The 27658-nt window shown below is 37.1% G+C and overlaps 1 protein-coding gene across 5 annotated transcripts in view; it reads right to left on the bottom strand.

The window, feature by feature from the left end:
• Positions 1-3314: 3314 nt before the first annotated feature.
• Positions 3315-27658, bottom strand: part of PLEKHA1 (pleckstrin homology domain containing A1) — a 57146-nt gene continuing 32802 nt past the window's right edge. For 2 of the 5 annotated variants that reach the window (XM_004374914.2, XM_023730033.1), the window contains exons 6-12: positions 22852-22983; positions 18245-18388; positions 17209-17277; positions 11394-11458; positions 10746-10809; positions 8824-8913; positions 5364-6214 (exon numbers count right to left, since the gene is read on the bottom strand). In XM_004374914.2, the coding sequence (XP_004374971.1) occupies positions 5900-6214; positions 8824-8913; positions 10746-10809; positions 11394-11458; positions 17209-17277; positions 18245-18388; positions 22852-22983 (879 nt within the window). In that variant the 3' untranslated portion in view covers positions 5364-5899. Of the gene's footprint in view, positions 6215-7525; positions 7567-8823; positions 8914-10745; positions 10810-11393; positions 11459-17208; positions 17278-18244; positions 18389-22851; positions 22984-27658 lie in introns of all 5 variants that reach the window. The other 3 variants (XM_023730034.1, XM_023730036.1, XM_023730035.1) reach the window with 3 other exon arrangements.

The raw sequence follows: 27658 nt of genomic DNA, 5'->3' as shown, positions 1-27658 counted from the left end.
ACAAGAAGCTAGGACACAGTAAGTAAACATAAAATAAATAAATATGATAACTTACTGATGGCTCAGAGACAACAGTCAGTATCAAATCATATAAATAGAGGCAGACCATGATGGCTTCAGCAAGCTCCCAAAACAAAGAATAAAGAAAGGATCAAAATCAAAACATTAACCCTACAACTCAAACAAACAGAGAGCAGCAAAAGAAGCCCTTGGGCACCAGAAGAAAGGAAATAATAAAAATTAGAACAAAATTAAATGAAATAGAAAATTGGGAAAAATAAAAAAAAAAAAAACAACTGGAAGAGTTAATAAGACCAAAAGCTGGTTCTTTGAAAAGATCAACAAAATCAATAAACCACTGGCCAAACTGACAAAAGAAAAACAGGAGAGGAAGCAAATAACCCGAATAAGAAATGAGATGGGCGCTATCACTTCGAAGATGAAATCACCAAATCAATACCATTTACAATACTTAGGAATAAATCTAACCAGAGACATAAAAGACCTATACAAATAAAACTACAAGACACTACTGCAAGAAACCAAGAGACCTACATAAGTGGAAAAACATACCGTGCTCAGGGACAGAAAGACTCAACACTGAAAATGTCTATTCTACCCAAAGCGATCTACAGATACAATGCAATTCCAATCCAAATTCCACTCGCATTTTTTTCATGAGACGGAAAAACAAATCACCAACTTCAAATGGAAAGGGAAGAGGCCGTGGATAAGTAAAGCATTACTCAAGAAGAAGAATCAAGTGGGAGGCCTCACACTACCTGATTTTAGAAACTATTATACTGCCAGTAGTCAAAACAGCTTGGTACTGGTACAATAACAGATCCACAGACCAATGGAACAGAATTGAGAATGCAGACGTAAATTCATCCACCTATGAGCAGCTGATATTTGACAAAGGCCCAAAGTCCATTAATTGGGGAAAAGACAGTCTCTTTAACAGATGGTGCTGGTGTAACTGGATATCCATCTGCAAAAAAATGAAACAAGACCCATATCTCACACCATGCACAAAAACTAACTCAAAATGGATCAAAGACCTAAACATAAAATCTAAAACGATAAAGATCATGGAAGGAAAAATAGTGACAATGCTAGGAGACCTAATACTTGACATAAACAGAATACAAAACATTACTAACATTGCACAAACACCAGAAAAGAAACTAGATAACTGGGGGCTCCTGAAAGTCAAACACTTACGCTCATCAGAAGAGTAAGAAGATAACTACAGACTGGGAAAAAATTGTTGCCTATGACAAATCCAATCGGTGTATAATCTCTAAAATCTACAAGATACTGCAAAACTCAACAACAAAAAGACAAATAACCCAATTAAAAAATGGGCAAAGGATACGAACAGGCACTTCACCAAAGAAGACATTCAGGCAGATAACAGATACATGAGGAAATGCTCATGATCATTAGCCATTAGAGAAATGCAAATCAAAACTACAATGAGATACCATCTCATCCCAGTAAGGCACACAAAATAGTAAATGTTGGAGAGGTTGTGGAGAGCCTGGAACACTTCTACATGGCTGGTGGGAATGCAGAATGGTACGACCACTTTGGAAATCGATTTGGCACTTCCTTAAAAAGCTAGAAATAGAAGTACCATACGACCCAGCAATCCCACTCCTTGAAATATATCCTAGAAATAAGAGCCATCACATGAATAGATATATGTACACCCATGTTCACTGCAGCACTGTTCGTGATAGCAAAAAGATGGAAACAACCTAGATGCCCATCAATGGACGAATGGATAAACAAACTATGGTATATTCACGCAACAGAATACGACGCAACGATAAAGAACAATGATGAATCCATGAAACATAACATGGAGGAAGCTGGAAGGCATTATGCTGAGTGAAATTAGTCAGTCGCAAAAGGACAAATATTGCATGAGACCACTATTATAAGAACTCGAGAAAAGGTTTAAACATAGAAGACATTCCTTGATGGTTATGAGGGTGGGGAGGGAGGGAGAGGGGAATTCACTAACTAGATAGTAGATAAGAATTATCTTAGGTGAAGGGAAGGACAACACACACTACAGGAGAAGTCAGCACAACTGGACTAAACCAAAAGCTAAGAAATTTCCTGAATGCAACCAAACACTTCAAGGGACAGAGTAGCAGAGGCAGGGTTCTGGGTACCATGGTTTCAGGGGATTTCTAGGTCAACTGATACAACAAAATTAAGAAAATTTTCTGCATCCCATTTTGGCGAGTGGTGTCTGGGGTCTTAAAAGCTAGTGAGCAGCCATCTAAGATGCATCAATTGGTCCCAACCCACTTGGAGTAAAGGAGAATGAAGAACATCAAAGTCATAAGGAAAGTATTAGCCCAAGAGAAAGGGCCACATAAACCAGACTCCATCAGCCTGATACTAGAACTAGATGGTGCCTGGCTACCACCAGTGACCACCCTGACGGGGAATACAACAGAAAGTCCCTGACGGAGCAGGAGAAAAGTGGAGTGCAGAACTCAAATTCTAGTAAAAAGACCAGACTTAATGGTCTGACTGAGACTGGAGGGACCCCAGAAGACACAGCCTCCAGACTCTCTGTCAGCCCAGAACTAAAACCATTGCCGAAGCCAACTCTTCAGACATAGATTAGATTGGACTATAAGACATAAAATGACACTTGTGAAGAGAGTGCTTCTTAGCTCGAGTAGATACATGAGACTAAATGGGCAGCTCCTGTCCAGAGGCGAGATGAGAAGGCAGAAAGGGGCAGGAGCTGGTTGAATGGACACGGGAAATCCGGGGTGGAATGGAGAAGTGTGCTGTCCCATTACAGAGAGAGCAACTAGGGTCACCTAACAGTGTGTATAAATTTTTGTATGAGAAACTAACCTGAACTGTAAAGGCTCACTTAAAGCACAAAAAAAAAAAGTCCACTTCGACGCCAGTCTTGGACAATGGCAGAAATAAAGCGCTACCACAGGAGCCCCAAGATGAAATGGTGTAGGTGAGAGGTGACACTGGTTCCGTTGATCTTGGCTCTGTTTCAGAGGACAGACGAAGATGCAACGGGAAACACAGCAGGATTTGACAACGGGATAGACACAAGGCGCAAAAGGAGACATCTAAAATCATCTAAGGTTTTCTCTGCAGAGAAAACATTGCAGAATTTCAAAAGAATGATTCATATTTCAGAGTAAACAGGGATACACTTTTCTCCAAAGTGTAAAGTTTATAAATTATTAATGCCCTGTCCTCCCTCATTCAAGAAATACTTGAGCTTTAACTGGGTACCAGGCACCGAGCTAGGCTCTGGTATACAGCGTTCAGCAGAACAGAACGTTTTACTAGGAACAGGTTTGCAGGTTAGAAGCCTCTAACACTTGAAGGGGAGTTTGTATGTGTGTATCTCAAGGGTCCACCTGGACCAAAATGCCTTCTCCATCCAGCCTGGCTCCCACCACGCCACCAATCTAACAATAAGCAAGCACCGCAAGCAGCCCAGGTGATTCAAACTGCGCACTGAAGTAAATATATTTCCTTTTGCTTTTGAGAACACATTTTTTTTAATTATGCAAAATAAGCAAGTTTTTTTTTTAAACCATGTTTCCTTGTATACTTTTACATAATGCTATGCCTCAAGAATTCACACATCTGAAGTTTCTTATTCTAAGATTACCAAATAACTGGTCTCTCCTTGTAGCTGTAAATTCAAGTCAATTAACCAAACACATTCTGCACTAGTTCTATTGACTTGTTCCAAACCAAATGTGAAATACGTTAGATGAATTCTGACCGTTTTATTCTCAAGTCATTACAGTGTTCAACCAGTTTGACATATAAAGGTCACAGACGTAAAAGTAAACATTGGGAGGATATTTACGATTCCCATTCTGAAAGAAGATATGTACAGAAAAAAAAATGCAGCAAATATTAAGGTATTCAAAGTAATTTTCTGGACAATTCAGATGTGACATATTTACAAGGAAGTATAAGTTTCAAAATAATTAAATAATTTTCAAAGAATTACAAAAGTATTGAGATAAATATGAGGAGACCCTGACAATCACAAGCACATTTTCCTAGGCTACTGAATATAAGGGTAGTTCTATAAAAAGTCCCAAAATAGAGCTAATATTCTGCTGCCATGAAACATATCAAATTACCAATACCGAAATATGCTAAAATGAACATGCAATGGGAAAGCTGTACCAAAGAAAACAGCATTTGACTCTTGAATATTGCAAAGTGTCTACACAAGATTGCTTAGATGTGTTCCTGAAAAGAGGTCTTTCAAAACAGCCATTATTACAGATGTATCGGCAAAAGTGGTAACTATTTAGAATCTTTAGATTTTTATTTATTTCAGGTATAGCTGCAAAAGAGGAAAAATCAAAATATAACTTTAAAAGATATTAGCTTATGAATAAAAAAGTTGTGCAGTGCACACTTCATGCATTTGGATTTCTGAACAGATGTTATGTAATTCTAGTATGGTAGATATTAAACCTCTGGACCCCACCACTGTAGTAGGAAATTTTTCTCTCTCCCCGACAAGAAGTCAACTTAGAAAGTACAAAGGAGAAATGGTGATATGCATGAATCCAAAACAAAACAGTACTATAAAATGGCAAAATATCATAAAAACAGCAGCATGTGAAATTCAAGACTGTCTTCTTAAAGTAAATATTTAAGACTGAGCCGCAAAAATGGTCCTTGCTCAAACTGCTCTATTACTCAACACCTGCAACCAAAGGTTCTTTAGAGCGGTGCCTGTATTCATGATATCCCCACCATTAAATGTGTACTCAAATTTGTTTTTTAAAACATACATATTGCACAGACAGAAGAATGCCCGCATCTGGTATTACTAACATAAAATGCTATCTTATTTAACACATTAAACCATGTTACTAAAAATTAAGTTTATCCCAATGTCCAAAACCAATCAAGTAGGAGTTATGAGCACAGCAATCTCAAAACATCCCTAAACAAGAAGAGAAAACACAGGCGCTTGAATACAGGTTATTAGTGACAAAACTCAGAGCCCAGAACTGCATGACTAAGGGCAGTTGTCAATTACGTCTTTAGGTATGAACTCCAGGTCTTTCACTGATTCAAATACAGAAACAAGCGCTAGTTACAAAACTGGTAAGAAAATCAGATCTCCCAACAATTTCATACCAAGTGACAGTTTCCACTGAATAAACCACTGACTGCTGCAATCCTGATTGTTTTCAAATACATGTCTAAGACATACTTGTTTAAATTCTAGCTTTCCCCTTTTTTCTACCTCAATACAACACAGCCCTCACCAATGGTCCAATAACACCCTCTATGCAAAACTTACCACTCACTTTGAAATCCAGGGTATCAAAAATGGTTATAATTTTCAAAATAGTCTACATTGTAGTATAAATTTTACAGCACCACAGACATCATGAGTTTGGAAATCTCAGTCTGGCAATATTCCACTCAATACTATTAATCAATAAGAACGTGTAAATATTGAACATTTAAAAGGATGTCACAGTAGCATTTTTAAAACGACCAAAATAATTAATAAGCTTTTTTAATGTTTTAAGTTGTTAAATGTCGAAACCGTCAAATTCACTAGCAAAAAATATCACACACACACATTTTTATCACCCAGATGAGAACATACAAAGCTTCAGACAGCTGGTACTGAGTCACTTCGTTTTTTCTCCTTTTCTTAAAAGAAATTACATTAGTTTGGCCACTCCCTAGATTCTTGGTTTACCAGCTTATAAAGAGTGCATCTAAGAGACAGTACAATATATGCATTAACAATCATTTCACCCTTTATCATCTTTGGCAAGAAGCCTCATGAAAGGAAACAAAGGGACTGAGAAGGCGGTCAGGCTCCACATGCTTCCATCCTTCACACATCACTAACTGGAAGGCTCGCGTCATCCAAGTCCACTGGGCCGCCATCTTTTTCCTGAGGGCCATTTTTACTTTGAGGTTTCAGCAGAGCTTGCTCAGTCACTTTGGAAGCTGGTTCTCTTGGAGAGACAGTCTGGATCTTGAAGCTCCCTGGCTTGACCTTGGCAAGAGATTCGTAAAATCCTCGCTTCTCCATGGCAAAGCTTGAGACCAGAGAGCTGCTGCGAGTGGCTGTGGAATGTGAGGGGGCTGCTGAGCCACTGGCGGGCCGGAGAGCATGTTCGGACTCTGCAGGGCAGGTGGAATGCTCCTGGAAAGAAGAGAGGTGGTCAGACACAGTCAACCATTAACGACGAGGTTAGTAATTCAGTGCGAGACTTTATTCTCTGAAAAACAAACACAACAACACACACGAACACACAACGTGGAAGCATGAGCTGTGGTAGCATAAACATGCAAGTGCTTTCCCAAAGCAATGCAGTTTTAGGGGTGAGTTTCAAGCAATGACAGCCAACAACCATTTCCACTAAGAAACCAGTTCTGTCACCAAAGCTGAATTTGGCAGTTTACGATACTTTGAAGATTCAACCAGCCTAAACCAGAATACGGTGTTCCAATGGCAAATGAACTGTGCTGAAGAGGGAGCCTACCAGTCTGGTTATTTTATGTAAGAATATATTCTCAATCAACACTAGGAATTATCCCACGTTTTACTATTTTAGACAAAAAATGATGTTGCCTTACTTAGTAAGTAGGAATCAACATTTTTCAAAAATACTCTTTTGACTGGTAGCCTGACAAACGTAGAAGTTCTTGCTTCCCTGAATTTCACAGTCACCAATAATAGTGTAATATTTTTACTTTTTATTTAATTTCATTTATTTAATTCTGAATATGTCATGCATCCATATGGTTCAAGATTTTAAAGGTAACAAAGGATACACAGTTAAATCATTTTTAAAAACGGTGGCAAAGAATTATTAGTTGAGAATATCAATTTCAATATGCTTTTAACTAGGTCAAATCTGAAGGTATCCTTAAATATGACCATTCTGAATGCACTGTCATATAGTTCTAGCACACTGTGTTCATTTATGTACTAGGCACTGTGAATACTAAACGCTGCAATTTACCAAACCTTGTAGATTCCCATTAGATGCCTAGATTTCACCTGAGATTTAAGATGCCACACCAACTACAGTAATGCACACCTTATCCTAAGCAGATGCACGCATGAGTTTGCACATATTACCAGAACAAAGGTGCATCTGAAGGTTGTATACAAAAAACTTCAAAATACGTAAAACACAGAAATTGAAACTGTGGCATTCAGCAAACTAATTTTGAGAAGATAACTTCATGACTTTTTCAATTTGTAAAGTTTTAGTTTTTCATTATTCTTTTTTTTTTTTAAATAACATATATCCAACCTGATGACTGTAGTGAAAAAGACTGAGTTAGTGTTGACGAAGTCAGTTATAGTAACTGCAAAAGGCAGTCTGGTTAACTCAACTTGGTATGATCAGTTGTGAGTAGTGAGTAAGTCCGGGCCCTCTAGTAAGAAGGCACGTTTGCGTGAGCGCCCACATACGTGCTGCATTCACCAGTTCTGGAGGTATACCTCTGTATACAAGGATTCGACAGCCTTCTGGCCTGCCGCATCTGGAACACAGTGCAAAGCTAAGATTAGAGTTTACCTATACTGGGGAGAGGGAGGAAAAGAGAAAGTTTGCTGACAGTCATAGCCAGTAGCCCCATTTGCCCCCACCACAAAGCACAAAACGCAAACGCCCTTCTCCAGCTTTTCCTCTTCCCAACAGACATTGTGTTTGCAGAGAGTCTCATAGTTGACCGCTGAAAAGTCACAAGAAACACAGGCAGTTACAAAATTAACACCTAGGAAAGAGACTTACAGATATTCTGAAAAGGATAGGAGAATGACTGAAACAATTAAGAAATGAGAAAAATGGATTTCTATTTACTTAACGGTGGGTATTGTTAACAGGAAACTATTAAAAGTCAGTATTTACACAACATCACCATCAGGAAAAATATCAAAAGTACAGAATATCTAGCATTTATAATAAATTTAGATAATAACGAGATTATGCTATATACTAGACTGCATTCTGCACGCTAAAGTGCAATATTTTAAGCAACTTTAAAAGTTTTCATTCACCAACAGAATTCATATTTTGAGATCAGAGACCAGTGACCAAAGTACTCCAAAAGAAAATCGTATTCCTATGATGTACTTGAACACCATGAATAAAAAACATTTTTCTTACTATTTCTGAGTAGAATGCTCTGTTTCAATTTTATTATCATGGTAGCACAAAGATAACTGTGGCAGTGAAAAGAGGCAGGCTTTTAAATTACCCTACTAGAAAACTGAGACTGAAAACCTGCAATGCATAATCCTGACTCAGAGCACCAAATTGCATGTAAAAATCCAGCTGTTCAATAGGCTGATAGCACTATTAAGCCCTCCACTCCCCCCAAAAAAACTTCACTGAAATTAGCGGACGTGAAGAGGAAATCGAGATGTTCACAAACCTGTGTAATGCTTTCAGTAAAGGTGCTTGACACGATTAGGCCACATATCATACTAAGACTCTGTCAAGTTATACTAAATCTAGACCTAGTGACTAGTAAGAATCCCTAAAACAAAGCAAGGAAACGTTCATTCTTTCGTTGCCTTGCTTGTGCATTTAAGACAATACAATGCACAGAAAGTTATGTATACAGAACACTACAAGGAAGCATTAAATTAGAAATGCATTATTTTCGGCAAGTCCAATTGGTACGAAAGTCAACATGCAAATACGTCTCAACAGGATTAGGGGGAGAGGAAGGAAAATAACTCGACAGGATGGGGGGGGCCCAAGGGAGTACCACCCCAGGGAGCAGGACACATACAGAAGACGCTGACCGGCCGGGTCCCCGCTGTGCGACAATGGCACCAGAGATGGCTTTAATCCAACCGTGCATCTCCTCGGGGCTATCAGCCTAAAGGAGAGAAAGGGCTCAGTCGGTCAGTGTTTCCTCAAAGTCGGCTAATACATCTACAAATCCAACGCGATTATTTTGGTAACTCAGTGTCACCCATAAAATCATTCTAAGGCAAAGGTTTCCAACATTTTTAGAAATCACTTCTTAAAACCAGGTCCTGCTAGGTAAGCTATCATACAGAGATATAAGTTGCCACTTAACATTTTAGTATCAGACACATCAAAACTGTCAATGATGAAGACTTTGAGAGAGAAAACAAGAAGAGGGAGAAGTCAAAGGAAGGTCTTCTCATTTCACTCCACCACTCTAGTGTCTGAATCTGCTACAAGAATATTTATGCAACTGTGTATTTGAAAAACCATTTTGACATCATTCTCTATCTTACTTTTCTAGAAATAATTTCTAGTAATATCCTGAATTCTAAAGGGATTAGTATTCATATTCCAAAATATTATCTTCCTTTGACAGGACCTGGCTGCCAATTCAACTTTAAAACCTCACTTTAACATTAATCCAATTAGACAAGGCCCTAAGAGAGGTACAGGCACACTGCTGCTTCTTCTAGATTCTAGAACATAGATGTTCAAAAATTTTAAAGATACAAATTCATATTTTTTAACCAATGATATTAACAAAGACTTTTTAACAAGAAAAACTCAATGTAAGCAAAGGTAAAGAGTATACTTTCATTCACTGTTAACAGGAGCACAATTCCAGAAAGCAATCTGGCAAAATAAAGAGGTTTAAAAAGGTTCCTCTCTATCCAGAAATTTATCCTAAAGAAATAAGAAATTCAGACAAATGTATGTACAAAGATGTTTATCACATTATTCATCATAATAAATATATGAAAACAATGTAAGTGAACGTTCAGTAAGAGAGTCACGGAGAACAGTTTGTGGAATGTGCATACAATGAACCATGGTGCAGTCCTAAAAGGTCTTCAGAGAATTTTTAACGACGTGGGAAAAATGACTACGGTATATGAAACATATGACAGTATGCTTAGCATGACCCCACCTGTTATAATCAGATGTGCTTTAACAAAAGCAGTAAAAAAAAAAATAAGAGCAGTTGCCTGAATATGTGAGTATGCGTGCTTTATAAGTCATCTTTTCCTATACTTTCTAAATGTTCTACAATAGGCATATATAGCATTTAAAAAACAAAAATAAATGCTTAAAAAAAATTTCAATCTAATTAGTTCAATGTGGTAACCAAAAAGTACATTTTAAACTTAAAATATAGGATGCCTACCCTGGTGGCATAGCGGTTAAGAGCTATGGCTGCTAACCAAAAGGTCAGCAGTTCGAATCCACCAGGCGCTCCTTGGAAACTGTATGGGGGCAGTTCTACTCTGTTCTGTAGGGTCACTATGAGTCAGAGTCAACTCAATGGCAATGAGTTTGGTTTTCTGGTTTTTACCATCAGTGAAACTGTAAAAGCTACTGTCTATTCTATTATGGGTACTTGCACCCGTTTCTTATAAAACTACAAAAAAATTATATATAGAAAATAAATTCTAAAATATGTGCAAAAATAATCCAACTTGAAGGTACATACTTAGCATCTAAGTGAAAAAAGCATTTCCTTCTTCCAAATATTACTTAGTTCTGTTTCACTAATTCATAGGAAAGAATAGCCTCATTTCCTAAACGTATGACCTGTCAATAACCCTTCATATAACAACCTTTTATTAAATTGGTGAATTATAGTTGTTATATTTTTTTTTAACCTCATAAGCAACAAGCTTATCTAGGCTCTATTTCACATCTAAGATTATGAATTTCTTGTTAGGAGGATCTATAATCTCCAAATAAGTATCTTACCTGCACATAGAAAGTTCGAGACGTTGTTACAATTTCAAAGAGATTGTCCCTCATCATTATGTCACTGTAACAAAAAATTATTACCTTGTACTTAATTAGCAGTTGATTGAGGGTTTTACTTGTTTACCCAGAACTAAGTATGTATCAATAAGAAAATAAATATTAAAGGTAAAATACTGATTTAAAAAAACCAAATTTATATATTTTTCAATTTATTTTGAATTTCTGCATAAGTTACATACTTCTTAGAAAAGGTTTATAAAGCAATTTTAAAATTCAAAGTTTTCAACTGTGAAGAAATCAGTTTGTTCAAAGAAACACTGGCACAGCTAATTTTACAGCAACCTTGAAATACTAAAAATAACACAATTTTGTATCTGACGGTACAATTATAAGCTGTTTATATCAGATTTTTCCCTTTGCATTAGAGTAAGCTAAATGCTGTTTCCTCATTTTTAGTTTTCACATAAACAAAACAATTCAATTCTTTTATCTGAGGGTTTTGAAAATTCTAGCATATATAACTATAAGATTAAAAATAACAACAGCACTAATACTGAAAATACAATCTGTAAGCACGTTAATCAAACTAAGGCATGTTATGTACTAATAAGTTGTGCCAGACATCAAGTCAGTGTTGTTCCTTACCTTTGCTTACACTCCTGAACTTTATGAACCTCTTTAAGTGGTATTACACGGAGAGGTTCCTTTTCCTGCCAAAAAAGCAAACAAACCAATACATGACATTTTGGGGTTGGCTGTCCGTTTAACAGTTAGCTATCCTTTTAAGGATTAGTTGTCTTACGTGGAGATCTATGGAGACATTACGCTTCTTTCTTGAAGCACGTCCAAAATATAAATCTACCTTTTCAAACCATTCCGCATCAGAAAAGCTCAAATACTATAAACCATGGGTACACTTTTGTCTGAAACAAGGAAGCTAGCATATAACCTATATCCCCATTACTTTTGGCCTTCATGACACTGTTGATGTTGTTAGGTGCCATCAAATCGATTTTTGACTCATACTGACCCCATGTGACAGAGAAGAACTGCCTCATAGGGTTTTCTAGTCTGTAATCTTTACAAGAACAGACTACTAGGTCTTTCTCCCGTGGAGCTGCTGAGTGAGTTCAAACCGCTGACCTTTTGGTTAGTAGTGGAGCGCTTAACCGCTGCATGACCAGGGCTCCTTTTCATGACACTATAGCTTATTAAAAACCATTAACCATCAAGATTTTTCTCCAATAGGCTTCTGGGGGCCCAGTAAATGCAGTACTTCCTCTTAGAATGGTACTTCAATATACAAGGCACCCACCTGACTAGTGTACATTCAGTCTCTTTCACATAAATTTGTCATTTTCAGAATATCACTTTTACGTGAATACAGTAATTATTTTAACAAATACCATTTACTGAACATTTATTTAGTGCTGGGACATCTGCTAGGTTTTAAACACCTCACTTAAACTTTCCACAACCCTACAATACTTGTATTATTATTCATCTAAGAAAATCGAGGATTAGACATGTTAAGTGTCTTGCCTAAGGTCACAAAACTAGATATAAGTTACAACTAAAAGACATAACCAAGTCCTAATAATGTTTATATGGTATATTCCATGAAATACTACATATGGTATTCACTGAATATATGACATGATGAATTAAGACATACTTTTATGTGGCACAAAGAAAAAAGTAAATCATGTCAGTGCTTTTATTTTAATCATGTAAATCTTTTTTTAAGTTTCTTAAAATTTTATTTTGAAATAATTTCAGACTATAGAAGAGCTACAAAAATAGTACAGAAAATTTGTGTATACTTTGCAGCCTGTTTTCCAAAATGGTATATTTATTAGCTGGAATTTTCCTCTAAGGAAAAGCTTTTCCTTCTCCATTTACACACTCATGACTCTTGCTTTATTCCATGGGCTACAATCTATTACTATCATTATTTATTTGCTGAAATTATCCCAGTTTTGGAGCCCCTTCAAGCTGGCTTCTGTGTCCTTCTGACATGTCCCCATCATTCTCTGAGCTATTTCCTTAGTTTCTGGCACAACCAGATGTTCTAGGCACAGTTTGTACTTTCCCTGCCCCAGCTCTGAAATCAGCAATTTCTCAAGAGGCCCTGGCTCCCTTTGTTAAGAGAATGGCATTTATAGTTGCTTTTTATGGGGAGAGTATTTGCCCATCTCTTCACTCAACCACAGGTGGAAGTTCTGCCCCTCCCTCCCTCCTTCCTTCTCTCCTTTCTTCCTTCTTTATAGCTGCACAGAACTCCACTGGGTAGATATCTGAGTTTATCTAACCTCTCTGCTACACATGTGGACATTTTGGTTATTTCCAATTTTGTAATTGCAAACAATGCTGCAATCTGAATAACTTCATGCATAGGTATTTTCTTATTCTTAGAAATGTATCTCAGAGAAAATTCCTAGACATGGGAGTGCTGAATTGAAAATAAATACATACATAGCTTTGTTAGATAATGCCAAATTCCCCTCCAAAAAGGTTCTATCAATTTGTATTGCCACCAGCAATATATGAGCTTATCATCTGATCATCAAAATGTGCTGCCATAACGTTTAATTTTTCAATGTGAGAAATGAGAATATTTCACTGAACTTTTAACTTGATTTCTCTAAATATGTACAATGTTGAACATCTTTTTATAAGTTTAGGGGCTCTATTTACTTGTTTTAAAATAAACTGTCTACTCTTATCTGCTGCAAATTTTTCTACCAGATATACTGTCCCTCTATATTCTCTCCCTTTCAACTCTGAAGTAATCACAAACTTGCACAAGCCTGAAAATACTGTTCAGAGAACCGACTTTCCTAAACCATTTCAGACTGAGTTGCTGACCTGTGCCCCATTACTACTGAATGCTTTCCTGTGTATTTTCTATAAAGACATTCTCTTATGTAACCACAATACAACCATCAAAATCAGGAAATTGTCCCCAAAATGTCTTTTATTAAAGCAAAAGGATTCAGTTCAGAATCACAAATACCATTTACTTGTCATTATCTCTTTTCTTGCCTTCAGTCTGGAACAGTTCCTCATTCTTTCCCTGACTTTCATAATCTTGACACTTTTGAAGATTACAGGCCAGTTTACTCTGTAGAACGGCTCTCAGTTTGGGTGTGTCTGATGTTTCTTCAGGATTCGATTCAGCTTATGCATCTTCAAGCAGGAACATCACAGAAGTGATGTCACATTCTTCTCATTCTGTCCCATCAGGTGCTATGTGATTTCAATTATCTCATCACCAATGACGTTCACTTTAATCATCTATCACTTGATTAAAGTGAATCTGCCAGACTTCTTTACTGTGAAGTTATTCCTTTCCCCCTTATGATTTATATGCATTTTGTGGGAGTACTTTGAAACTATACAAATATCTCATTCCTCATCACACATTCATACATACATGTTGTTGTTGCTGGGTGCCACTGAGTTGCTTCCGACTCACAGCAACCCCGTGTACAACAGAATGAAACACTGCCTGCCCAGTCCCGCGCCATCCTCACAACCATTGCTGTGTTTGAGGCCACTGCTGCAGCCACTGTGCCAATCCACCTCATTGAGGGTCTTCCTCTTTTCTGCTATCTTCTACCTTACCAAGCATGATGTCCTTCTCCAGGGACTGGTCCCTCCTAATAACATGTCCAAAGTACATGAGACGAAGTCTCACCATCCTCACTTCTAAGGAGCATTCTGGTTATACTTCTTCCAAGACAGACTTGTTCGTTCTTCTGGCAATCCATGGTATATTCAATATTCTTTTCTGACACCATCATTCAAAGGCATCAATTCTTCTTTGGTCTTATTCATTGTCCAGCTTTTGAATCCACATGAGACAACTGAAAACATCATGGCTTATTCATTTATATCTGTAGAGATTCATGGATTCCTATTTTATTCAATGGGTTACCTGTTACCATAATTATTCACTTTGATGTTCTTACTGTCCCAAAGCTGGTCAGGAGGAATGCTGTCAAGCTGGCTTCTTCTGCACCACCAGGAACTCCTAGTCTGTCTACTTACAAAAGTTATGTTTAAACTTTTCCATAAAAAAAGAGTTTTGCAAAAGGGCCCTTTTATACTTTAGACATCAATTTTTATCATATATCTCTCTTGAGCATATAGAAAAAAGAAAAATGAAAGCAAAATAAATTGCTTAAGGTTTTAAAAAATTTCTCATCCAGATTCCAACCTTACCAAATCACTTTTTGACTCAGAGCCATTGATGCCAATGTTTTCCACTCCATACCATACCATTCTCTGTGACAAAAAGATCAGCAGTGATGCAGCACTTCTTAAGAATGTTCTACTGTGTCACCGAGATTTTCTTCCCAGCTGCCAGCACCCTATTTTGCAGGTCTTGATTGATGCTGCTGTTTTGATCTTACCCAAAGGTGCTGTGCACACGCAGGCCAGCCTGTTGGTCACCACCCCTGCAGCAACTGTAAGACACACCTCCAAGATTCCAAAAATGTTGAAAGGTGTGTGTGTGTGTTGGGGGGGGGGTGCACCTCAGTAATTGATAAAGGTTAATTATTATATTATCTGTGTTTCTAAATACTGAACATATTCCTAAAGTCAGACAATATAGTTTACCTACCTCCTATGATAGTTACTTATTCTTTCCTCTCAAGTTTCACAGCATAACGTCTAGCATGCAGTAAGTTTTCAAAATTTAATATATATTTCTGTAGTAGTTCTTATCTCATTATATTAGAATTACTATAAGAAGCTCTGGTGGTGCAGTGGGTAAAGCTCTTGGCTGCTAACCCAGAAGTCGGTGACTGGAATCCACAAGCCGTTCCATGAGAGAAAGATATGGCAGTCTGCTTCTGTAAAGATCACAACCTTGGAAACCCTATGGGGTAGTTCTACTCTGTCCTACTAAGTCGCTATGAGTCAGAATCGACTCAACAACAGTGGGTTTGGTTTTGGTTTTGGGTATGAGGGGAAGGGCACATGTCAGTGTTTCTGCAAAGCTGAACTCCTGAAGGCCATCTCTGACTGCTCTCTTTATTTCCAGTTCCCAGAACAGTGCACCGGGGCTAGAGAGAGCTCAGCAAATGTTCATTGCATGAATGACTCTTCCCAAGAGCAGTGGCATTAATTAAAATCAATGAATCAACCTGCCAATCAAGCACAAGTGTAGCCTTCTGAGACACCAAGGCTGATATTTTTTGGCCAAGTAATTATTACTTCCAGTTGAGGTTCTTAGAATTTGAAGCCTGAGGAAGACTCTGTACTAAAATGGCTATTCTTGCGATGCTAGGTCATTTTTCATTCATTCAAAAGCTCTGATTGATTACTAGCAAGTGCTACGCCCTGTATTCATCAAAGGGTATAAGAGGGTCTCTGCCTCAAGAAGCTCATTCAGTTTAGTGGCAAAGACAGTACTCGTGCAATTACAAAACACAACTGCAAGTATTATGACACAAATATGAACAGGGTACCACGGGCATATAAACGCAAGGTACTTTAATCCAGAGTCCAAAAGCTTCCCAGAAGAGGTCACACCTGAGGTGAATCTGAAAATATTCCCTTCTAGTCTCTAGTGCTCTGCTGTTTAACACAGTAGCCATTAGCTATGTGTAGCTATTTCAATTGTGAAGCTAATTAAATAAACAGAATTAGCTGTAGTTTTAAAATTAAGTAAACTCAGTTCCTCAGTCACCTAAGTCACATTTCCGGCACCCAACAGCCACATTTAGCTGGTAGCTACTGTACTGTATGGTGCAAATACAGAACATTGCCATCAAACAGAAAGTTCTATGGGACAGTGCTGTTCTGGGGCCTTCATTCAAATAAAGTACATAGTTTCCCTCTCGAAGGTCCCATAAAACAAGAAGAGGTAGAACAGATGCTTAAAGTACAGAACTGCATTCAATTCATCCAACAATCTATTGTAAGACTCAGGTCCCCTGACAACACAGTATTTTAACTAAGGATATTACTCAAACAAGTGAAAGAAGGAATTTCTATCTTTGATTCCACCTTTGATAAAAACATTTTATATGGAAAAAAAAAAACCTAAGAGTCAGTCTGAAATAGGAAAAGAAAATGAGAAGAGAAGGCAGAGAAGAGAAGGCAGAAATACAGAGGGTTAAACGTTGATTGGGGGAGAGTTCATCCTTTCCACCAGCAGCTCCATTGTGCCTTTAGGGGAAATTTGTAGACTGGGAGGTTCTGATATTTTTAAGTCTTTCAAGGTTGAATGTCTCTTTAAAGACATGACCTTTTTATTAAAGATGCAGTTAACAAAAATACCATTAACCAAAAGCATCACAGCGAAATAAATGGAACTGTCTCTACCTCTCAAAACCAGAATGTAATTATTCTAAAAATAAAGAACAGAACAAGATATTATACACGCAATCACAACGTAAAACTTTTCAAACATTTTTAAAGCAGCATTTATGACAAGGCAACTTACCAGCTCAGATTTGAAGTAGCCTATTGTGTTTTCATCCAGTTGGAAATACCTTCTCTTCCAGTTTTTCATCTACCGGAGAAGATACAGACATGAAAGGCCTGTTTCTAAGAAAGGCCCATGTTAATCACCACTCAGTTACTCTGACAATGACGACATGATCAGAAATGCCAGCACTGAAAAATCTACGTGAATTAGAGTTGCCAGAGTTTGAAGAGTTTCAAGGACTGCTTTACTCACAGACATTTTTTTCCTTTATTTTCAAACTTTAAAGTTTATTTTCCCATGAAACGTTAAAGATTTAGTTCACACAAGCAAGAACGTCTTTAATTTTCGAAAGGTACTTTGGAATTCTAGAAATATTGGTAAATTTACTTGCTCTGCCTGGCAAGTCTCCATCATGGATCCAGCTGTGTGAGGTATCCGGGCCAACTCCCACCAGCTTTTATCAAGTGTCAGCTACTATGCTGGTACTCCTATGTATGCCTGTAACAAACTCTGGATGCTAAGTCTTATAACATGACTTTCCTTAAAAGAAAAGCTGAGAGCCTGAGAGGTTAAATAAGCAAGGTCACAGAGCTCTCAATCAAGGTCAATTCAACACCAAATCAAGTTTTTAGGTTTCCGTACCTGCTACTCTGAGTGGTCCCTTCACAAGCCACTCCCCCCGCCAACTGGACCACCTTCTCCCTACTTGAGCTCTCTTTTCCTGACCCACACCTACCGTGGTGGGGGCGGGGAGGGGCAGGAAATCAAGACAAAAACTTTCCAGAACAAAGTGAAACTGCTAGGAAAGCCCATTTCCACTGAAGGTCACTGTGACAGACATCGAGTATCCAGCCGCCCACAGCCCAAGGAAATACTAGCAATGAGTTAGGACATGAAGAACCCTATTCTCTCCCGACTCCCTGTCTCAGCGCACTGGTCTCTCACTTTGGGTCTTTCATAAAACAAAGCCAACAATTTCTTTGTTAATTTGAGAGTTTGCTATTTAACAGACTCATTTTTCATATTTCACATATTTGGTTAAGCTACTCACCACTGCTCCCTGCTTGACACAATATCCAGCTTTGATAACTGCGCTATCTGGAGGTGGCTTAGGAGTAAAATAAGGAAGATGGCTTTGTGATCGTTTCAGATTATTTCTATCAATACTTTCACCACACTCGTTGACTTCTTCTTTCTAAAATGAAGCAAAATAATCATGAATCCTTTCTTTTTGGCTCATTTAGCTCCAAAGCATAAAGTATAAATTCTTAAAATCTATTTTAGTTCAGTTAGGAACACAGATTTTCAAGTGAAGAGTTTTCTAATTAATCTGAGATACTTAATCATAACTTTCACATCATTGATTAAATGACAAAAATCCATTTCTCTTGTTCAGCAAAAGTCTTGCCATCAATGTTTTTTTTTTTATTGTGGGGGGAGGGAAGCTAATTTCTTATTTCGAAATAATTACACAGATTCATAGGAAGTTGTTTTAAAAAAACGTACATATACCCTTCGACCAGTTTCCACCAATAGGGAAACTGCATAACTATAGTACAATATCAAAACCGGGAAATAGACATTGGTACAATACGTAAACCTTACTCAGATTTCTCTAGTTTTACATGCACTCGCTTGTCTGTGTGTGTACATACGGTTCTATACAACTTTATCACGTGCGTAGATCTGCTCCATTATCACAAGGTTCCCTCATGCTATCCATTTGGACGCCCAGCCCTAATCCCCAGCAACCACTAATTTGTTCTCCATCTCTGTAATTTTAACATTTTAAGAATGTAATATAAATGGAATCAGACAGTAGTAATATAAATGGAATCATACAGTAGGTAAACTTTTGAGATTGGCTTTTTTTCCCACTCGGCATAATTCTCTAGAGACTCATCCTGGTTGTTGCTCAGATCACCAATTCGTTCCTTCTTTATTGCTGCACAGTATCGCACAGTGTGGAGTGTTTAACATTCACCCTCTAAAGGGCATGTTAGTTGTCTCCAGTATTTGGCTGTCAGGTGTAAAGCTGCTATGAATATTCATGTACAGATTTTTGTGTAAACGTAAGTCTGCATTTCTCAGGAATACCTGCCCAGGAGTGCAAATCCTAAAGAAGCCCTGACAGCGCAGTGGATAAGTGCTCCGCCTCTAACCAGAAAGTCGGCAGTTTGAACCCACCAGCCGCTCCATGGGAGAAATATACGGCACTTCGCTTCCATAAAATTACAGCCTTGGAAACTCTTGGTTGGCAGTTCTACCCTGCCCTGAAGAGTCACTACGAGTTGGATTCGACTTGACGGCAACCAGATTTTAGTGCAAGTTCTGGGTTGCGTGGTAACTGCATGTTTATTTTTATAAGAAACTGCCAAACTGTTTTTCAAAGTGGCTGTCTACTGTACCAGCAATGTATGAGTGATCCAATTTCTCCTCATCCTTGTCAGAATTTATGTTATCATTCATTTTCATTCTAGCCATTCTGACAGGTATGGTATTATGTTATCATTTGTTTTTATTTTAGCCATTCTGATAGGTATGGTATGTAGTGCTATCTCACTGGTTTTAATTTGCATTTCCCTAACTGACAGGTCAGTGGTTTTAACCTACCAGCTGCTCTGAGGGAGACAAGATGTGGCAGTCTGCTTCCATAAAGATTACAGCCTTGGAAACCCTATGGGACAGTTCTACTCTGTCCCACAGGGTCGCTATGAGTTGGAATTGACTTAACAGCACACAACTACAGCAGTGGCTAATGACGGTGAACATCTTTTCATGAGCTTATTTGTCACCCGTATATTTTTTTCAGTGAAATGTCTGTTCAAGTCTTTCACCCATTTCCTAACTGGATTCTTTGGTTTTTTACTGTTGAATTTTTAGAGCTCTTTATATATTCTGGGGCCCTGGTGGTTAAGAGCTCAGCTGCCAACCAAAAAGGTCAGCAGTTCAAATCCATCAGCTGCTCCTTGCAAATGTTATGGGGCAGTTCTACTCTGTCCTATAGAGTCACTATGAGTCAGAATCGGCGCAACAGCAACAGGTTTGGTTTTTTTTTTTTTAAATATACTCTAGATACAAGCCTTTGTTGGATATGTGGTTTGCAAATATCTTCTCTCAGTCTTTAGCTTTTCTTTTCACTTTCTTAACAGGGTCTTTCACAAGGCAAACATTTTAATTTTGATGAGGTTCAATTTATTATTTTCTTCCTTTTACGGTTGTGCTTTTATGTCAAGTCTAAAAACTCTTTGCCTAGTCCTAGGCCCTTTTTTCTAAAAGTTTTATAGTTTTATGTTTTACATGCATATCTAGTGCTTTTAACAACCCATCTAGCTATACCCAGGTCTTCACGTTATCTGAAGCACTGGCTTCCTGTTTGTTTATAACATATAACAGATCTGATCATCTAGAATCCTACAAATAAGCCAAAGGTATATTTTCAAGAACTCCTAAATTTCAAAAGAATAAGTACTCAAGTCATATTTTGAGGAATTTCCAACCTGTTCTACATTTATATAGGTCAATAGCACTAGGTACTTGACTTTATAATCCTAGCACTTAATTCACTGCTTACCCAATATTTACTCAATTAATTTATCATGCAGATGAGATTTACTTCACATTTTCTTTATAATATATAGTTTAAATATGTTTATAATGAGTAAATATTACTTTAAAATAAAAAAACTATACTGAAAAATGATAAAGCAATTAAACTCTTTGGGATATTTTTAATGGCACCTGTCGTAGATCCTAGAACCTACTGGAAAATCTGCACCAAAATTAAAATGCAACAAAATCTTGTTTCTATATAAAATTAAAATAGCCACATACACAATCTATTACAATATCTTAATAAACTACAGACAAATAGTTTTGTCCCTTATGTCAAATCAAGACGCAACACAGGTGTAAAAAGCTTAGTCTAGCTACAAAGTAACCAGAACTTTAAGACGTTAGTCATTATTTTGTAAAGACAATGCACACATACACACATAATCCTAACTTATTTTTTATCAACTTTGGAGCTGGGATTTTTATTCACTCAATAAATATGTATTGAATTAATTACTGAATGGTGTAAGTCTTCTTTCGGCTAATCACCCACCTCTGGCAAAAGACCTGAAAATATGGTGGGTAATACAATTTGCTTTAAAAGGTTTATAAAGTGCCAAGTCTTTTATGTACAAAAGGCACACAGGTAAAAAAAAATGCCTATTGATGGCAAAACCAATTAATTTATTTTAAAATTCTTGGTTTCTCAGTTGTTAATAATTTAATTTGCATTACAAACCCTCAACAGCGCTACAAGAGTTAAGCTCAGACAAAAATTGTTTGATTTTTTTAATCAAAAATTGTTTATACCATCTCTATATGGACCATTCAGTGACACTGATTACATTCTTTTAGTCCAGTATATTACTGTATGCAACCATTCTTACCCCACTGCTATGGACTGAAATGTATCCCCCACAAAATATGACTTGTAAATCCTAACCCCTATACCTGGTGGCAAAGTGGTTAAGCACTCGACTGCTAACGGAAGGATCGGCGGTTCAAATCCACCAGCCGATCTGCAGGAGAAAGATTCAGCAATCTGCTTCCATAAAGATTACAGCTCCTTGGAAATCCTATGAGGCAGTTCTCTACTCTGTCCTGTAGGGTCACTATGGGTACGAATCAACTCGACAGCAACAGGTTTGGTTCTTACACCTGTGGTTATAATCCCATTTGGGAATGGGTTTTCTTTGTTACGTTCATCAATACATATCTGTGTAGGGTGTTTTTTAGGCCAATCACCTCTGAGCTATAAAAAGAGCAGATTAGGCATACGGAAGCAAGCAGAAATGGGGGAAGATAGATGTCACACCACATGACGATTGCCAAAGAACCAAGGAACAGGGAACTTCCCTCAGAGCTGACAGAAAGAGAAAGGCTTCCTCTAGAGACTTCTCTGAATTCTCCTAAACCATGAGAAAATAAATTTCTGTTTGTTAAAGCCAAAAAAAAAAAATTGTTTCTAAATTTCTACTGCGCATAGGACTTAATTCAGCATAACAGTACAGTACTTTCTGAATAGAATTAAGTCAGAATTCTAGTTCTGTTTAGTTAACCTATGCCAGGTGTGGAAAAAAGGGTTTAAAAAGTTAAATGCAAACTCTTAAGAATTTATCCTTAAAAAATTATTATCAATGTTTCTAGAGTTTTAACTATAAAAATGTTCATCATAGCATTGCTTATAAATGGAAAAAGAACACATTTGTCCAACAACAGGGATTTGTAAATTACAGTAAATCCACAGTAGAATTACTATGCAGCCCTTAAAAATGATGTAGAAAATTTTTGATGACTTGGAAAATGTTTGAAATAAGTAAAAAAAGCTGTTTACAAAGTTTAACATACAATTCTTATCCTGTTTCTGGGGGGGAAACTTAAAAAATGGCTCAGAGTAGACATGAAAAGTGTCATTTATCTGTGATTTCCAAATTCTACACAATAAGTACATACTTTTGAAATAAGAAACAAAAGTAAGGGTTTTTTTTGGTATTAATTTAGTACTATATTAATTCAGTAAAGATGTACTGTTTTGGTTTTATTAACAATATAAAAATCGATATAGAGTAATGAAACCATCACAGAATAGCATTAATTTATTACCTGAGTTGGTGTAATGATGGGGACACCACCAACAATGTCAGTTCTGTAAGACACTTGCTTCTTTGCACATGGATATTCACCCTGGCGACTTAGGTTATCAGAATGAGGCTGTGAGTCAGATTGCTTTGGTACCTGAAATAGTAAGTCAAGTGGATCATTTTGCAATTATATACGCAACTCTCTTTTATCATAGAATTTCCAACTAATCGTTCATTAGATACAATTAACGAATCCCTATAAAATTATTCAAAAGGTATGCACGTGTGCATGTACTCCTGTCAAGTTCTCATGCTACCTCTTCTATTTTACAGTCATAGTTTATAAAACCACCAGCCTTTTACTGAGTACTTATTCCAGTACCATTTCAGACATTTTCTCAATCCTCTTAACAGCCCTATGCCATAGGGGCGGGATCCCCATTTTAGAGATAAGGAAAGAGAGGCGTTAGGGATCGCAGGTTTAGATCTTGGCTCTACCACTTTCTAGCTAAGTTTGTGTAGTTCTCCTCCAAACTCACTCTACTTCCAGTTTATTAGAGCACTTAACATGGTATGACAGGCCTTAGTTGCTATCCTGCCCTTTCCTCCACTCCTACCCATGATTCTCGAGTTTCCCTGAGGAGCCCCAGGACAGTCTGCTACCAAGCATATAGTAAGTATTCAATAAATGTTGAAAGACAGACTGAACGGATGAATTCAAACAGCTTTAGAAAAAAAGAATAACAGAATACTTGATGTAAAATCAAAAGTCAGAATGTTCAAAATACCTTAAAACTTATTAGGAATTTAAAAAAAAGAACACTAACACTTAATTCAGTTTAAACTAATCTGTAAAAACAATGATAGTGACAGTAGTAGACTCTCATATATTAATTGCTCATTAAAGTGAAATCAAAGGATCAGAGGTATCACAAATGTGTAACATATTTTAGCTTTCTTATGGAGTCTAAAGGATAAGGTACACGGTTAATCTTTTTTTTTTTTTGTCTACAGATTGTTAACCATATAGTCTGTATTTCAATTATTAATTTTTTAAGGCTCTGAATAAAATGTAATAAAATATGCACAGCATCAATTATGATGCTGAACATGATTTAATCTCTGGTAATGTAAAGGGCATTCGGGGATCCTGTAGTCTGTCAGAAATATTATGACAAACACTATTGACAACAGCAGTGTAAAAATATTTTATTTAAAATTAAATAACCTGCCTGTTAACAGGGTACTGGCCCAATGACAGGGGACACCATTTACGGTGCATTCAAAGACCCGATACATTTGTGTAACTCCAAAGCAGTGGCTTCTCAAGCTTTAGTGTATGTAAGCTACCACCCAGGAACACTGTTAAAAACTTTATATGATATGATGCTACTCACACCAGGTTTGCAGAAAAGCAGGCACACAATGGTGTTTGCAGGCAAGGCTTTACAAAGAAGGTTTTTACAAAACATCGGCAAATGACAGCATGTATGAGAGGACGCTGACCTCTAGTAGATCCCAATCCACATGCATAAACGTAATTTATCTCTTGGGTGACTTCTAAAACTTATTCTCCTCTCCTTCTATACACTTCTCCTATCCCTTGAGATGCTTCTGCTCCCAGCTTTCTCCCCAGGCCTCAAACCCAACCCTCTAGCCCTCTCATCATATTCGCACTACAATGCTAGTCTCTGGCAGAAAACAGAGGGGAGAAACCGGGAGAGGAAGAGAAAGGAAACTTGAAGGCGAATTCTTAAGTTCTAAGAGTTTTTTCTAGAAGGTTGCACATTTTAGAGTGCTTTAAAAAGAAAATACAATAACGGACAGAATTTTACTTGGGAAGATTCCCATAAATACATAAGATTGAAAGAGTTTCAAAGGATATCCTACCCTGAAACAATTTACTGAGGAAGACCACAGTATTTTCTAATGAATGCTGTGGCTGTGTGCCATGGAGTTGATTGCAACTCACAGCGACCCCTGAGCAGAACTGCCCCATAGAGTTTCTTAGGCTGTAAATCTTTACAGGAACAGATCACCAAGTCTTTTCTCCCATGGAGTTGCTAGTGGGTTCAAACTGCTGTCCCTTAGGTTAGCAGCTGAGCACTTAACTGTTGCACCACCAGGGCATCTTTTCTAATGAAAAGCATCACGTACTTCAATTATTTTGACAGGGAAAAGACAGCCAAGTTATCCCACTAAGCACAAAAAGTAGCATTAAGAGAATTTAAAACCAGAGAGAAAATGATCGATTCAACTGTATTAGATGAAGCGTGCTGCTAAGAGGTGAGCCATGTGAAAAGCAGTAGCTATTCCCTCTTTCAAGAAGTTGAGAGAGAACTACACATGGGTACTTCCTAGCTGAAGAAACCACATGTAAATGATTGGAGATATATATATCTCACCCTAAAAACAGACTGAAATTTATATTGCTTTTTCCATTTTTCTTCCAGAAATGACAGTATACTAAAAAAATCTTTTGCCTATACTATTAAGCTCATCACTTCTGATTTGTCCTTATTATAAAACCAATGCTCAATACAGCACACTTCCAATGTTAAAGTCCAATAATTTATAATTGTATATTATAATAAAAATTATCTAAATTGTAATCATCTTGTTCCCCAAGGACAAGAAAAATACAAGCAAAATACCCATGAATGTACATAGCTCCCTTAAAAAGTCTGAATGAAAAGTTAGTGTAAATTCACCTATTAAAATAACTTATTTTAGGCACTTGGGCAGATGTAGCTGTGGCAGCATGCTTGTCCGTCTTCCCCTTCTTGCCTACTCTGAAATGTTCCTTGGACTCGGGCAGACATGGCTGTGGCAGCATGCTTGTCCGATTTCTCGCTTTTGCCTTTTTGAATATATGCCACATAAAACTTTCGTTTTGCTTTAAAAATAAAATATTTTAGGACAAAAAAGCAATCAGCCAACAGCTTAATGAGAATCAGAAAGTGATTTCACTAGACAGAACACAAGGGCCAAAGACACTGATTACGCTCTGGTTCTATTGCCTCATGTCCTTTTTGCTTTCCCTTCCTCTCTAGCTTCTTTTATGTGACTCTGTCTTCTGTGAGATGGCTGAATGTAGCATTTCTGGCAGGTATTGATCCCTTGGGGGTGTCACCTGCCTAACAGCAGGAAAATAAAAGGTAAAAATAGCCAGAGAATGAAGAGATGGACAAAATGGATATAAGAATTTACGAGTGAAATAAACGATAATGCTGCAGGTTTCTCGAAAGTTAAAGGGAAGGCTAACGTTTGATTCCGTGAGAATGATGACAGGGCTTGAGGACTGAAACCTCAAGTGTTCAAACGCAAACCCCTGAGTTTTATGACCTTTCAGAGGGTTCTATGCATGACCGGCCAGCTGAAAACCACTAGCATAAAGTCAAAAGGGCCTAACAATTTTTGTACCTAGACCATTTGGTGAGGGACCCAAGTCCTATATCCAGCTTACTCTAACTGCTCCCACTAGCCAACTTAAAAAATAAAAATAAAAAAATCAAAAGGGTGGCGTTATTGCCACAACTTCAAAAAGACTAATTTTTATGTTAAAACTAATATTAACTTTTAAATTATAATCTATGGTGGAAAAAAAAGACACTTATTATTAAATAAATAAGTAGTGTTTCCGCTTAGAAATAAACCATATACATCTTACATTCCTTCATAATCAATAAGAGCTCAGAGACCACCATTTTTATACTGTTGTTATAAATGAATAGTTACTTGAAAGCATACTTTACAATTTGATTTTCCAAACTCTAGTCATTGATACTTCCTTCAGTGTTGGTTCCTCTACTATTGTTCTCCGTCTTTTTTTAAATAAGGGGAAAAGAATATAAATGGTAGTCATCAACTCACATTCATGTAGACCTAACGAAAGTAACTAAAGAATGCCACAGATCATGGTGTCGAAGGACAGTTGCATTAAGATGGCAAGATTCTATAAGTAAGTAGTAGTTAAATAATCACCATTTCCTCACCCACTACCCTGTAACCACCTCTATCCTTTAACTACACACTTCTATAATCTAATTTGAGATGTGGAAAAATTTTAGTTTTATGTACCATGTAGTACTCAGATCATCACTAAATTACAGAGTTGACTAAAATGCTACTTGGAGTGATTCCACAGGAAGATAAACTGCACATATATTACGATATAAATGTTATTTTTTTCAAAGAAGCCACATGTAAATCACCAACAATTTCTATGGGAAAGTATGACATATTACAAATTCCATACTGTATACATTTAAATGTTTAAAATGCATATAAAATGGGTAAGATTTTCTCAAAGAATAAAATTAAAGTATGAGAAATCCATTGCTATTCTATGAATTAAATCTGTATCCATATAAAGCTGATTTTTAGTTGTTGTTATTAGTTGCTGTTGAGCCGTCTATGACTCATGGTGACTTTATCAATTCTATATTCACTTTTGTATAGTTATTATCACTTTGCTGACAAACTAAGGATTTCTATCTTACACGTTTATATTTTCTAAATGTGAATTATAAAAATATGAAAATCATCTACCAACAAATTTATCTTTAAAAACTTTAAAAAAGCTGCAAGACCACAAAAGCTATTTAAAGTCCCCACACTTTAAAACGTGACCCAGTCCCTCATCTCCTTCTCTATCACGGTAACAAGTTTAACAGAAGCATTTGTGTAAGAATGTTTCATTCCATTAAAAAACTGGATACAGCAATTCAAGAACCCCCCAAGCGGTAAAAAGCCAAAGATCACTGACTATCTGTCTCTGAATGCACTCAGAAACCAGCGCTGCCTATTATTGCAAATTGGACCAAAAA

This window comes from Trichechus manatus, unplaced genomic scaffold (genome assembly GCF_000243295.1).
Source record: "Trichechus manatus latirostris isolate Lorelei unplaced genomic scaffold, TriManLat1.0 scaffold00031, whole genome shotgun sequence".
In the NCBI taxonomy this organism is placed as follows: domain Eukaryota; kingdom Metazoa; phylum Chordata; class Mammalia; order Sirenia; family Trichechidae; genus Trichechus; species Trichechus manatus.
Note: the sequence above shows the minus strand (reverse complement) of the source record. Positions and strands in the feature narration are given on the sequence as shown.